At 34.8% G+C, this 16,198-nt stretch overlaps 1 protein-coding gene across 1 annotated transcript in view; it reads right to left on the reverse strand.

The window, feature by feature from the left end:
- FGF12 (fibroblast growth factor 12) overlaps positions 1-16,198 on the reverse strand; it is a 253,311-nt gene that overhangs the window by 5,676 nt on the left and 231,437 nt on the right. The window contains exon 4 of the mRNA XM_060100132.1: positions 11,656-11,854. Coding sequence (XP_059956115.1) covers positions 11,656-11,854 — 199 coding nt within the window. The remainder of the gene's footprint in view (positions 1-11,655; positions 11,855-16,198) is intronic.

A 16,198-nucleotide genomic window follows, 5' to 3' on the forward strand; every position in this document is an offset into this window, starting at 1 on the left:
ACTCTAGGTCCATCATTGCAGTATTATTTACAATAGCCAGGACATGGAAACCACCTATATGTCCATCAACAGATGAATGGATAAAGAAGATGTGGTACATATATACAATGGAATATTACTCAGCCATAAATAGGAACAAAATTGGGTCATTTGTAGAGATGTGGATGGACTGAGAAATGTACTGTTAAATTGGTTAAAATGGTAAATTTTATGTTGTGTATATTTTATACAACATAATTAACACTTATACATAATTAACAAAAAAAAACTTCCACACAGAAACAAACACCCTGAGTGTAAGCTATAAACAAAGAAGTGACTATTAAATCCAGAGTTGTCCTATTTGCATGGGACGAGCCAAAAATTCCCCAATAGTCAACAATATTAGTCTTAGGACTGTACTGCGAAAGAGAGAATTGAGATATACTGAGGGTACAGGGTTGGTGAGAGCATAGGAAAATCTGATGAGAACATCCTAGGACTGTACTACCTAATACAGTATCCATTTTGTCATATGTGATCATTGAGCGCTTAAAATGTGGTTAGTCCAAATTCAGATGTGCTAGAAGTATAAAATAAATACTGAATTTTAAAGACCACACAAAAATTAAATATCTCAGTAATAATGCTTCATATTGATTACATATTGAAATGACATTTTGAATATACTGGGTTGAATACATTATTAAAATTTATTTCATATGTTTGTTTTTATTTTTTAAATATGATTACCAGAAAAGTTTAAATTACATATGTAGCTTGTATTATATTTCTATTACACAGTGCTGTCTTAGAAGTTTGCTGTTCTCTGGAAAAGAAGTGTCTTCATTAGAGTCAAAGCTATCAATTACTATATGATGGGGAGGGGAGTTGAGGAAACTTCCTGAACTTATTGGACCTGACCTCCATAGGCAAACTTAGGAGAGACAGAGTATCTTAGATTTCTTTGATGGAATGAACTGGTTCACAAAACATTTATTGGCCCTTTTAACTTGGCTTAACTTAATAATATTGTATCATTTTGATTCTATTACTGTCTTTTCATTTCTTTCTTTCCTCAAATTCCAGTTAATCTTTTGCTGACTAATATCCAGAGATGAATTTGTTTCAGCATTAATTTGTTCATTTATTTTATGAACAGGTACAAATTACTTTGTACAAGGCACTCTGCTAGATTCTGCGCCAACTACAAGAAATGCTCTCTTTATTCCTGCCTTAGCTCAAGGCTAAGAAAGAGAGCACAGGAATTCACACAAATCACAGGGTAGAAAGGGTCATAGCAGAGTTTAATGGAAATTAGTATATAAAATAGTTCTTTGATGTTGACTTAGCCTTGAAGGATGCAGAGGATTTAGAGAAATGGATGAGCTACTAAATAAGAATGAAGATATGAAGCGCAGGTTGTATAAGAGAAACAGTGACCAGTTGAAGGATGGGGTAAAACTGAGAGGTGGTGAGGAATGAGAGTGACAGGGCCAACTTGAATCAGACCTCCTGAATCCAGGCCAGAGGATTTAAGCCATGATCCTGATACATATCAGCCTTGATTTGTTAGTGAATGAACAGTTAATAATATGTCCATCAAGTATATGAGTGTATAGGGGAAAATCTATTTATTCAATCTCTTTATCTAGAAAAATGTCTAACTATGTTTACATGACATTCATACAGCCAGTCAGGGTAGTCAAGAAAAATCAAACTGAACCTTACTGCATAGACTACATAAGAAATCGTTGGCAGTGTTTCAAACTTTTATGAGTTGTTCTGATGCCTTGTAAACACCGTCTTAATTTCTTAGGAACATACTTAGCTGGGCGCTATGATGTATGAGGCCAGCTGCTTATCTCCTATAAAGTTGGCTTTCTGTATCTGTGGGTTCTACATCCTCAGAGGCAACCAATTGCGGGTTGGAAAATATTCAATTAAAAAATTCCAGAAAGTTCCAAAAAGCAGAACTTGAATTTGCCCTGCTCTGGCAACTATTTACATAACATTTACATTGTATTAGGTATTATAAATAATTTAGAGATGATTTAAAGTATATGGGAGGATGTGTAGGTTATATGAAAATATTATGCCATTTTATATAAGGGACTTGAGCATCTGCAGATTTTAGTATCCACAGGGATTCCTGGAACGAATCCCCTGCAAATACTGGGGGATGACTGTACTCAACATCTAACACATTTCAAATACCATGACTCTGACTGCAATTGAAAAGATGCATGAGGGAGGGGATGTGGGAACAGATGTATATGTATGACTGATTCACTTTGTTATAAAGCAGAAACTAATAAAAAAAATAGAAAAAAAAAGAAAAGTAGGGCTCTCTTTGTTAAGCTAACTAACATGTTGAGAATGGTTACCCTTTTGTTTTGGGGGAAGCGTAATTTAGCTTAGCACTCAAGACGACTAAACAAACAACAAATGATAAATCAAGAATTACTAATCCCTCATATGAGACTCCTGTATACTGTACAGTAAAAATTAATTGCAATTTTTTTACAGCTACCAGTACTAGAATTTGGAGTTCTGGTATTAATTTCCAATCATATACTACCAAGCAATTCTGAGAAACCTTTAAGAAACATTTCCAGGGAACTGTCGAGGTTCTGATCTTCAACAGTTATATAAATTCTATAGCTCCTAAATTGTGCTTCTCAAATTATTACTGTCCCATACAAGATTAAGTTTTTTTCTTCCCATTAATAATTTCCTTATTAGTAATTGCAAAGAACCCTAGTCTCTTGGTTTGCAGTAGTTCAAAGGACTAAAATGGTATTTAAGTAGGGGCTTTTCCATCACTTTCTTTTACTATAAGCTATTATTTCATTAGAAAATAGAGTTTTTAGTCAATGCTTTAGAAGTTTTTAAAAATCCTTGAATATTTTCTTCCCAAGTGCTCTGTTTTATGCATTCTGTGGCACTATAGCTATGAGAGCAAAATTTGATATTCTAGTTATTTTGATGAGGAGTAATTTCCAAATTGAGAATAAAGTGAAAAAACAAACAAAAAATCCAACTCCCTATCATTCTTGTCCTCCCAGCTCCGCAGATCTGTTTCAGAGACTCAGATTCAGTGCCACTGCAGATTTAACAACTGGAAACCAATCCAGTGAGGGGAACTTGGGATATAACTATCTATTTCTCATTCAGGACCTTGTGGGCTCCACTGTGATACAGGCTTTATTTTCAGTGGGCATGATTTAATGGCCAGCTGTTGGTATGGAACTGGTTTCTAACTGTGTTTCTTTCTGATTTAATTTTATGCTATCTTTCCAACAAAGTTTCAATATCCAAATTTCAAGAATGTTCAGTGTCCTGATAATGCAATACTTTCATGATTCACAACGTTACATCTCTTTCATTTGGCTCTTCTGAGTTGTCCTGATCATATTTCTTGCCCTCTTTCCTCTTTAAAGTATGAAAAAAATATACTTGCTCCTTTTTTCAGCCCACAGAATGTTTTTGAGATAAACATTCTTCTTCTTCTAACATATGTGGTATGATAATAGTTTTGGATAAATGGTAAAACGGAGATAATGCTCTGAAAAGGGAAATATTGCTGTATGGCTCTTTAGATCTCTTTCTTCAAATCAGTTTTCTATTTTTCCTCTATTCTGATATATGTTTCAACTTCTTCCTCTTCTTCCCCCCCTCCTCTTCTTCCTTCTCTTCTTCTTTTTCTTCTGAATGTTTCCTTTTATTCATGTTTTGACTTTTCTTGATTTATAGTATATTGAAGTAGAGGGATTTATCCCAGCTTTCAGAATAAGAATGAGGTAGAGATTTCATGAGAGAATATTCTTCCTCATTTGCAGACACAAGGACAAGCGTGGATTTCTAATAACATAGCCAATGTTATGTATAACCTTAAGACATAGCATCTGCTAGGAATCCCCAGTTCACCCCTTTAATGTGAACAGAACACACTCGTATGATGGACCCTAGTCACTTAGTGACTTGGCGTAGTGAAGGCTGTCATTTTCACAACAGCCTGAGATGCAGTGGTCCATTTTTCTTTTGAAAGCCCTGCAGTCCTGTTATCAAATAAAATGCTACACTTGGTCATAACAAGACCATAAGCTACCAACCTTGTAATAATATATGGTATTTGCTCAACTTATTTTTTGCTTTACTTTTAAATGCAAGAGTGTGCCATTAGAAAAGAAAAGGACCAAATACATATCACTGGGCTTTGAAGTCTTATTAAAAATAAATCCATCCTCTCTTTGTAAGATTAGTTATGGGTCTTTCCAGGGCAGGCTTTCCACTTAATATTTTTCTATTATATTCTTTCACTGGTACCTCTGCTGCAAATGCAGTTATCAGAATAAGCAGGCGTCCCTTGTCATTATAATAACTCAGAGTCCCTGTTTGCAAATTTTAATGTTCAACAATCAGTTTTATGTTAGTTATCATAAATTTCTCTTGGAAAACTTAAACTAAAATAATGCCTTTCTTAAAAGTATGAAAAAGTGACATCTCAGGAGTTGCTGTTATTTATAAATCAAACAACAATACTAAACCAGGTTTCAGGTACCATCCCGGGTTATTCTCCTTCTAAGTAGCCACTGTCCTCTTACTCATAGCTAATATTAACTGAGCACTTACTAAACATCTGCACTTTATATACAGTAAGTTTATTTTAAATGACCCTAAAAGGTGGATACTTTAATTGACCTCTTTCACAGTAAAGGAATCTGAAGAGCAAAAAGAGTAATTTGTTCAAAGTAGTGCACTGACAAAGGCAAAATCTGCATTCAAATTCATGTGTGATTAACTGCAGGGTTCCTGCCCTAAGGTTATAGCCAAATAGTTTAAAGAGTTTGGAGAAAAACACTTAGTTGCTTGGTCTCAGTCAAAGTCTTGACCCCAAACCTCTGGGGTGCTCAGCGCTTTGTGGAGTCCTACTACATTTTTCTACCCGATTTCCTCTCTCATTCTTCCCAAGTGACTATTCCATATTTCTCTTCCCTCCTTAAACTTTGAAAGCTTCCTCAGACCCTCCTCAGACTCAGGTAATAGGTTTGCCTTCTTTTCTTTTCTCTTCTTGTCTTTTCTTCTCTTTTTCTCCCTCTCCCATTATCCTTCCCTCCTTTCTTCCCTCCCTTCCTTCCTTTTCATCAATAAACTACCATGCTTTGAATTTCCCTTAGAAAAGAAATGCAGAAGAGAAAGTTTTCATATTTCCATCACAAAAGTTACCAACCCTCACACATCTGCTCGTATATGTTCTGGCTCCCTGCTTGTTAAAATGTTTGTTAAAATGCTTGTTAAAATGCTTGAACTCTTCCTGTTTCTACTTATATCTAGCCCTCCCCTTGCCATGTGTGTCCTTGATCCCATCCCCGCTGGTCAGTGTTATTCAGTGACCCTCTCTCCTATAATACCAATTTTCACTTCTCTCCCATCAGTCTATAAATACGTTGTAACAGTTTTAAACAAATAAACCTCACCATGCAACCACCATATTTCTCTCCACCTTGTGCTCCATTTCTCTACCTCCCTTTTATAACAGGACTCTTCAGAAGTGTCATTTAATATTACTTTCTTCTTTTCTTTACCTCCTGTTATAACTTGAATCTACTCCAATTAGACTTAGTCCCCACTACTTCACTGAAATCACTCCAGTCAAGTCACTGTTGAACGCTTGCTGGACGCTCTAGCTGTATTTGGTAACGGTAACAGTTCTTGTCTTAGTTTTGCTTCTTTCTAGCTGAACAGGCCTGGGTAAGTTATGTAACCTCTCTTAAACTCAGTTTCCTCATGTTTAAAATTGGAAATTTTAATCTGCATCCTTCCAAATGTCAGTGACTATAAAATGATACCCCTGTTAAGGAAGAATGTTGAAAATAACAACAAATAATCCAAATGTAAAGTAGTACAACTGCTACTAATGATTACATTTATATTACTGCTGGACTCTTGTAAATCATTAAAAATTGAAAATTCTGATAGTTATAGAAGAACTAGGTGTAAATCTTTAAGTGTCAATATTACTCTGGAATTGAGAGCTGGAAAACTTGAGTGGAGGGCAATTGTAGTTGTTGTTGACAGATTCTGTTTTCCAAATGGAGGCAAGATAACTCCAGTTTCTAATAAAACTCATAAATTACACTTTATAAAGAACCTTCATGCCAGTTGAGACACAGATGTAGAGAACAAACGTATGGACACCAAGGGGAGAAAAGCGCAGTGTTTGGGGATGGTGGTGTGATGAACTGGCTGATTGGGATTGACATGTATACACTGATGTGTATAAAATTGATGACTAATAAGAACCTGCAGTATAAAAACAAACAAACAAACAAAAACAACTAATACTAAACTTTCTTTGGGTTATTTGTATGGAAATATGTTAATATAAACATTTCAGACATTACATGAAATTTCTAAAAATCTTATATGTTCTGGTATAATGTTATAAGTCATAATTCTAGTTATTACTTTAAAATGTATATCTCAGAAATAACTAAATTTCCTTGTCAATTGAAAAAACTAAAAATAAAACAAAACAAAAAAGGAACCTTCATGCTCTATCATTTTCCATCAAAGAAGAATGAAATATGACCAATATTTTTATTACTACCAACTTAATCAAATTTTCCTTGCCCCTCTGTAATTTCCAAGTGGAAAGGTTAGATTGATCTGTTAGTTAATGGACCATTAAAGAAATTTAATTGTCTTAATAACAGATCATGGAAGGGTGTGGGAAATTAACAGGAAGCAATTTCACACCTTAATTAATGTCACATAGAATCCCTTTTGGAACTGTAGCAGAACTTTATGTGCTGGTTCAGATGCAATGTATTATCAAAAGGATGCACCCATATGTCGTAAATATTTATTATAAAGAGTTAAGAGACATTGTAAACAAAAAGATCTATATCTTCATTTAGAAAGAGATCAGAAGCAGTATTTATGTGCAAGAGATAGATATAGAAGAAGAATATGTCAGGGAAAGGTAGGAGGGCTTTATTAAAGACTAAATTCAAAGCCAGGAAAAAGCTGCTTTGAATGAGTTAACTGGTTTGGAGAAAGAAGGTGTCACAGGCTGGCAGAGATCCCAAACTCAAAAGGTGGAGACAGAGATGCTGCTATTATCTTTTCTGTAATAGAAACATTCAAGAGCATCAAAAGTATGTTTTTACTCCATCTTTCTGTTTTTGTCTTTTAGTATGGTTGGGTCCAAAAGAGGATTTTGGAAAACAAACCGTCCAGTTCTCTTTCAAGTTAACTGAAATAAAAACATCAAAATAATTTGCCATTAGTATCTTCCTGATAGGAGTTTTACAAAATCAGGACTCCTGATTTATTCACTTCTTTGGTGTTTTAGTACATAGGTTTTGAAGAGATTATTATTTTCCCTCCAAATTCAATTTTTATTGTCTCTAATACTTTATTCAATACGATGCCTCACAGCCTTTCTCTAGTACATAACACAGTAACACAATGTCCAATTTCCAAGGGAAAATGAAAAAGGCTATTTGCATTGATCTGACAGATTTGAGAGAGACTTTCTTACAGTGCCAATCTTCATATTATTCCTGTGAAATAGATGGAATTTATAATCAATTGCATCTCCAGAGATTACCTAGGTTGAAGTAAAAAATTATTTTCGCAAAATTACTTAGCAAATCATTGGTAAAATTTTTATTAGAAGAATTAGACATTTATTTATCCTTGACTAATTGATTACTATCAAGTTACTCTTTCTTAGTGATCAATGTGGTACAATAGTTGGTATTACCTTCACTAACTCCGTATAGTAATTTAACCCAGCACTAAAGTACAACCATCCTAATAGCAGTAGGAAAGGTAATTAAATATATTAATGTGTTTAATATATTTAATTCCATGGTGTCAGAGTGACAATTTACTCTACATTAGATTAGGCTTAGTCCAAAATATAGATCACACTAATTTGAATACATTTAAAAAATGGCCTACAGCCAGACTGGATCAAAATGAGCATTGAAACACCAAATTCAATTTAGAACACTGAGTCTCAAACCTGGTTGCCATCAAAATAACTTGGACGATAAAATCAGAATCCTTTGGAGATTTGATCTGAGAATTAGTAGCTTTTAAAACCACTCTAGATGGTTTTGATACTGATGTTTGGGAATCAATGATATACATTATATACTGCTGGGACTTCAATTAGGTTCTATTAGCTTGAAGCAACAGTTCTAACAGACAGAAAGGGTAATCTGTAACTGTCCTAAAGGACAGTGTATGTGCATGTTGTGTTAGTCTTATCTTCCCACTAGAAAATAAATTGGTAGAAACTGGTTAGGTGTTCCTTTAGTCCAAGTTTAATATTTCTGTAGCAATGGCTCGCAATTGATATTTACTAATTTCACTTTGGAAATGTATTTCTCACTCCAAGATTAAGTTCTTGAAGCTTAAATCTTGGAAAGAGCACACATTCTTTTCAGGGGAAAGGAAATAGATTCTGAATATCCAACCACTTGCAAGAGGTGAGCAATGAACTCCTTGAAGGAGGAGGGAGGAGAAAAGGCAGAGATTGTTTCTTGTTCTTTGTCAGAGAGTATTTGGCTGGTGTATCTGAAGCTAAAGGGGGAGGTCACCATCCAGACAATTAAATCTGGGGGAGTTACTTATCTGTGGTGTGAACAATGCTCTGAATGGACAAAACTGGGAATGGTGAAGCCTGCACTGTTGTCTTAAATTCCAGGGGAGGGTAAGTAAAGATTGATGTGCAATGTATGTGGTAATGGGTTTAAATATCAACTCCATCCATCTGTCTGAATAGATGCCCTAGCAACCCCTTATTAACACTGCCTATGTTCTAAACACAGGATGGAGGGTGAAGCTGTGAAGGGAAAGGGGCTCGTGGGTTATTATCATGCAACCATTGCATGACTTAAAGATCCTCACACTGTGACAAAGTGAGAGAGAGGCATGGACATATATACACTACCAAATGTAAGGTAGATAGCTAGTGGGAAGCAGCCACATAGCACAGGGAGATCAGATCAGTGCTTTGTGACCACCTGGAGGGGTGGGATAAGGAGGGTGGGAGGGAGGGAGATGCAAGAGGGAAAGGATATGGGAACAGATGTATATATATAACTGATTCACTTTGTTATAAAGCAGAAACTAACACACCATTGTGAAGCAATTATACTCCAATAAAGTTGTAAAAAGAAAAAAAAAAAAGATCCTCACACTGACGGAGCTTAATTTTGGGAATCCTGACATTCAAAATGATATCTCCATCAGGACTGGGAAAAAGGCGGAGCTATTTGAAAAACAAAAACAAAACGAGAGTGGCACTCAAAGCTGGACATAGCCAAGGTCACTAACAATTGCAGAGCTGCAGAACCAGCCCTGGACAGCAGGTTTCTAGATTTGGTTTGTGAGACAATAAAACTTTGTATGATTAAGCTGCTCTTAACATGGCTTTTGTGTTGTAAACAACCAAACCTAATTCTAACATATACAACTAGGAATGTCTGGTATTTTCTCCCCACATTTGTACTGAAATGCAGCAAATATGAAGAATTAAGGCAGCTCTCAAACTCAGAACACAGTAATTGTATACATTTCTCTTAGAAATATGTACATGATCATACAGACCTAAGAAGAAGCTTGATTAGCCAAAATGCAGACAGAAGTCATGATCAGGAGGGTAGGTTACAGGTGTTTCTTCTTTTGGGGGGTGGGGGGAGGGATTTAGCATGAAATGCATTATTCATAAAAGGAATAAACAAAACACAAGGATTTTTTACTTTTCCTTTATACTCTCCTGAATTTTCCAAAAATTGTTAATGAGCATGCACTACTTTTATTACAACAACAAAAAAATCAAATTAAATGAACAAATAAAAATGGTGCAATAGTTTTAATAGTTTACTCACTCTGCACCTGGAGTGTTTTTGTCTACCTAATCCCCACCTCTCATCTCAAATGTTCTGAACATGACCTAGCCCTGAAGGTATGTTTCAGTATCACCTTTCCAATATCTTCCTTTTGGTGGAAGTCCTGGCTCTTTCTATAAATCCCAATATCATTTCCAGCAACATTTAGTCCATCATTTTTTACATTCTACTACTGCCATTAGTAAACATACTTCATATCTCCAAGAATATTATAAAGTTTCCTGAAGAATAGAGTTCTTCTTTGTCTTTATACTTACCTATGTGTTCATTTGTTCGTTCGCTTATTCACTTATTCAATTGACAATGATTATTGAATATCTCTCTATGATATGCCAGGTATTGTACAAGATACAAGGAGATATGAAAAAAATAAAACATTCTGTCATTTAACAAGTGATCTAATTAGGGATAAGAAGAGACAGAGTGGTAAATAGGTGAATTTAATACAATGTGATAATTTCTAGAAGAGAGAACAAGATACAATAATAAGGTGACAGAATATTTAATTCTACTTGAAGAAAGTCAGGGAGGCTGTCATAGAAGTATTAACTCTTGAATCAATCCTTTACAAGGACTGATAGGCATTCTCCAGGCACATGAATGGAAATTTTGAGGACAGAAGGGCAAAAAAAAAAAAAAGTACATAAAGCTCAAAATAGTAAAAATGTATTACAAGTAGTAAAAATGTAGAACAGAAGAAAGTTTTGTTTTGTGTGGTTAAAAGCACAGGGTGTGAGGGGAGGCTTGAGAAAGACTAGGAGCTTTGAATGTCACATTTCCCCCAGTGCTTTGAACGTAGTATTGATTTAACAAATGTTTGCTGACTGTTACAGTCATAGGTAATCTGCAGCAGACACTGTGTCCCTACACTGGTGGACTTGACCATACCTTATAGATATTTAGGGGACAGTAAGCCTGGCTAAATCACAGAATAGCAATGCACTGCCTCAAGTTTCTCATTTCTTTGGACGAGAAAGCTGAACTAATGTCTTAAGTGATTATAATGTGACTTTTAGAGAAGAGTGTTATGTTGGCAAATGTCCACTCCACTGCTGCTTTCTTAGCCTGTATTAAAAAGCTTGACTGAATGCAGTAAATGTGGTCACCTCAATGGGAGATTCTCATCCTGCTTAGGGAACAAGTTGCCAAAAATGGGTTTCCTCAGCATAAAATTATTTATTCCACTGATCAATTGAAATAAATGAACACTACACTAAATGATCAAGGGAGGGGAAGTTACAGGCTCAGTTGAGAGGGATAAAATTTTAAAACTGTAATATTTATTAGCACAGAAAATTGGATATTATTTTCTTTCCTTAAAAAATACAAATAAAAATTAATACATTATATTATGAGATTTGTTCACAAAGATGTAGCAATTAGGATATAAACATATTTTAAAAGACTTTGAAAACTTTAAAGCATTATAATAGTATTATTGGTTTTTTCAAGTGTAGCCTGAGAAATTAAATTATTGTGTTCAATAAAGAAGGAAATTACTTTCCAAATGGTCACTACCACTATTTTTCTACTTTCAAGAACTTGCTAGCCTCTATATTCAAGCAGTGTTTTCTAAGTTCCAAGTATTTTTAATGGAATTTTATTTTTTGATAGGAAGAGGTACTATTGTGTTTTCTGAATCTTTGCTCTGATCCGTTGCATGACAAACAATCTACTGAGTGAAAGGACAAGGAGCGGAACTGGCATCAACACACAGGTCAGAGAAAAGAAGCTTGTCTTGTACCTTCAATAGGTTTTGGTACAAAATGTGATGAGGGCTTGGTTTTCTTCACTCTGTTCCCCTTCATAATTTGACCTTCCTTATTGAGTCCCAGAAACCATGCTCGGCCTGATTCTTGCTGACGGTACAGTGTGGAAGAATAGATCACATAGTAGTTTTCAAACACAGATTCCTTAAATTTGCATTCTGGAGTGAAAACATCCTGCAAAAGAAAAAAAAAAGAAGATACAAAAGAGAGAAAGGATTTAATAATGAATCAGCAAATATTTAAATCCAATGAGCCTGAAATATAGGTCCTCTGTTAAGAAAAAAATGAGAAATAAGTGCACGTAATTTCTATTAGCATTTGGTTTAAAGGTTTATCATACAAAATCAAGAAATGAGATTTCCTTTCTAAACAACCTTACTCCACAGAACACAACGGTCAGGATTGAATCATTTCTTCGGTTAATATCACTCAAGACTGTGCCCATGTCCAAGCTCTGATCTCAGTATAATGTTTTGTAAATTTAAGAGAATAGACATTGTGCATTTTTGTGGCCCTTAGCATGTAAAATGTAACCCTAGGAATCAAAATATAACACAATCACAGCACACAGAGGCTCAGCAGACGTTTTTGAAGGGACTACCCTATATGTTCACAAATCTATGAAATACTCAAAGCTTGTTCCATAAAATCACTAGTATACTACCTCTTTGCTTAACGTCAGTAACTTTCCTGTTAATTTCTTTGAAACATTTTTTTTTTTTACTTAGTAATCAAAATTTCAGGTAAAAATATCAGGAAAAAGTAATAGAAAAATTTTACTACTATACTGTATGATCTCCAGTGAAACATATGAGAGTTTTACTTCAAGAAGGAACCTTAAAAGTCCTCTACCTCACCTTCACCATTTGATAAGTGAGACAACCAAAAGGTTATATGATTAATACAAAGTTAAACAACAACAGCAAAATTACTGCATCAATGCCAGAACTCACATTTATTGCTTCACAATCACTGCCTCTCAAGTTCACCTTTTCTGCCTGAGTCTTGTTCAGTGACTTAAAATGAGATTTTATAATCAATACAGTAAAATCAAATCCTAACATGTCAAATGAACAAAATGTATTTCATGGAAAGAAGAAATTCCTCCCCTTCAGAGAAAAGCAGAAAAAAAACAAATGTGATAGCATCTTCTCAGCTATAAGTAAATAAGGATCCTACATGTCAAACATATTCACAATAGTCACTGCCGTCTTCACTAAGTGCTAGCAGAATCTCTTCCTTGTAACCCTTTCAATGAAAGGCCCCAGTGATTTAATGCAGTTACACCTGGGGTTAAGTTATTGAGGAATATGTGGGACTAAAGCTGTTGAAACATGTCCTTGGAGGTGATTCTTGCAGACTAAATCCCTGACTTCACTTCTAGGGAGCTATGGTGATGCATCTGTGGGGACGGATGAAGGTCTTCAGGGATAAAGACATTGCCGGAAGGACTCTGTTGATTTCAAATGGTTCAAAAGTTATAGCCCCCAAAAAATGAGACAAAAAATATGGGACGGGAGATGGAAATGTGGTTGTACCCATTAAAATAATAATAATAGTAATAATAATATTTCAACATTAATAATTATATTGATAATAAAAATATGATGTCACAGAATACTCTCAGTTTTAAGTAAACTTAGTGGCTTAAGAACCAGAGAAACAATTGACTATGTGGTACCATTTGACATCTGCTATGATGGCCATATCAAAAAAGATGGACAATAAAAATTGTTGCTGAGGGTTTAGAGAAACTACAATCTTCATACCTAGCTGGTAAAAATGTAAATAATGCAGCAGCTGTAGGACATAGTTTGGCAATTCCACAAAAGGTTAAACATACAGTTACCATATGATCTAGCAATTTTACTTCTAGGTACATACATATGAGAATTGAAAATATTTCTCCACGTGTGAACTTGTACACAAATATTCATAGAAGCATTATTCATAATGTGGAAACAATTCAAACATCTATCAATGGATGAATGGATGAACAAATGTGATATATCCTTACAATGAAATATTATTTAGCTATTAAAAAGAATGGAGTACTGATTCATGTGACAGCACAGATGAACCTCAAAAACATTATGCTAAGTGGAAGAAGCCAGAAACAAAAGGTCACATATTGCATGATCCAGTGTATATGAAATATCCAGAATAGGCAAATCCAGAGACAAAACATAGATTAATGGTTGCTAAGGGCTGAGGAGATGGGTAAATGGGAAGTGATGGCTTTTTTGGAGAGGCAAAAGTGTCCTGGGATTAGATTGCACAACTATATGAACAAAACCATTGAAGCATATAGTGTAAAAACATGAATTTTATGGTATGTGAATTATTTCTCAATAAAAAAATGAGGAATCAGATAAATGAAGTAACTAGAGAAAGTAAGGGGAAAAAATGAAACTACTGCATATTCCTTGTCTGGAAACACAAAAATCCTAAATTATGGTCCTGTGTGCTGAACAATGGGCTCTCCTATGACCTTGTCTCAATATTATTAGGACAGAGTTTAACCTTTGTCAAGTATAGGAATCAAAGTGATTCTGATTAAATTTATAAGATAATCTAAAAGTTCTGGATTCCTTCTAGAACTAGGTTAAAAAGATCTGAAAAAGCGAAAAATTTAGCACAGATTTTATTAGTTATACTTTTTAAAACAAACTAATTCAAATAATCTCAAAGCTTTTGTTTCTAGGTCTAGCTCAATATTAATGAACTCTAGATGCTAAGGGACTCTTCAAAGTTCAGTGAATAAATTCTACATATAAGACTTCAGACCTCATAATGGAAGGTGGAAGAAATATATGGGGCAAGGAATTGTGTGTATAAATACATCTTATCATACATGTAATACCTATTTACTTATAAGTATACCTCACAGAAATATGAAAATTTGTAGATAGAAAGCTGCTTACTGCCCTTATTTAACAAAGTAACAGAAGCCCTTGATAGTTAAATAATTGTTTTGTGAGTCATAGTATATTAGAGGCAGATCCAGACCCTGGGCTAGAACCCCGGCCCTGGCTGCAGGTTCAGTACTTTTTCCAATGACACACAATGCTTCCTTACTACTTAACCAAGCCTACTTTTGGTACCAAGCTGTTGATTGGAGGCAAGCCATCATCACAACCATGCCCACCAGGTATAATTACTATGCTGTCTTTTATACATATGCAAATAATATATTTATTTAATAAATAGTGAACTCCTAGGTTTCCATTTAGTTTCACAATTGTTTAAAGTCTGTTCCTAGAAGAGTGAAAGTCCAGAAAATTGGGCAGGGACTGAAGTCCAGGGAGCATGAGCCAGGAATAGTATATAGGTAAAGATTGAGCCTTGAAATTCTGAGTTGGCAAATGGGGATCCCATATATAGTATCCAGGTGATAATCAGATATAAAAAGTCAAGTGAAGTATCCCATTTAATATTTTAAAGGGACTATGCAGAGTCAGAATTCAGAAATTAGGCAATTGATAATACCTGGCTAGGGAAACACATTTCAGGAGGAAAAAAATGGCAAAAGCTTAGTGCAGGCACTTCTGTGGTGCACAGCCAACTTCCTAGAAATGGGGAGGAAAACCTTAAGAACACTGAGCCAGCTTGGACAATCACTCTAAGTGCAACCTTTACAATATGTTCACAATTTCAATATAAAGTTGGGCATCAAAGAATTTACAATATACTTCCTATTATCACTCTATTCGTGTAATGAGAAATCAAGAGTCCTCTACTTGGAGTAGGAAAATCAGGGTTTTGCTTCTGGATCCATACATATTAGCTGTGTGACTTTAGGTAAGTGCTTAAACTTCTTTGAATTTCATATTTCAACTGCAAATTAAGTTATTTTAAGGAAAATAAGAGGATGAATATGAAAGCATGTTGTAGGCTTATAGAATTTTTACAAAAACTCCAATGCATTATTATTAAGTTTTTTTCTTATAGCAAGAAAAATACAATCAATCAGGTAACTAGACATTTAATTCTGTGTTTTTGTCATAGATGATTGTATCTGCTCCAGCATCCAGGACCCTATGCCATAAATTAAGCTTTATCCTACATAGATTGTTCCTACTATAGCTAAAACAACATATACACATACATTTTAAAAACCTTTGGCAAAGACTTGGGCAATCACATATATTCAGAAGATGTTCTGAGGTTATAAAAATTATGTTCAGACTGATAATAACTCTAAAGTGTAATGGAGATAGGCAGGCTTTGAGCCAAGGTGACTAAGTCCTAGACTATCTCAATCCAGGACATATAATGAAAGCATAGTAAATAACTAGTATAAGGAGGGTTCTTTTTCCTTTTGTAAAACTAACTAGTAGTCATGTTGCATCTCATGAATAGTATTTACTTATATCTATAATCCTGAGTGCTCAGTTCCATCTAGGTACATAGCAAGGCTTATAGAATAAACGTTTGTTGATGAAAGAGAAACACACCCACATGCACATAATGTGTGTAGTATGTGAAATGCTAGGTTTATTTTTCACATTTATTACT

This window comes from Mesoplodon densirostris, chromosome 5 (assembly GCF_025265405.1).
Source record: "Mesoplodon densirostris isolate mMesDen1 chromosome 5, mMesDen1 primary haplotype, whole genome shotgun sequence".
Taxonomy (NCBI): Eukaryota; Metazoa; Chordata; class Mammalia; order Artiodactyla; family Ziphiidae; genus Mesoplodon; species Mesoplodon densirostris.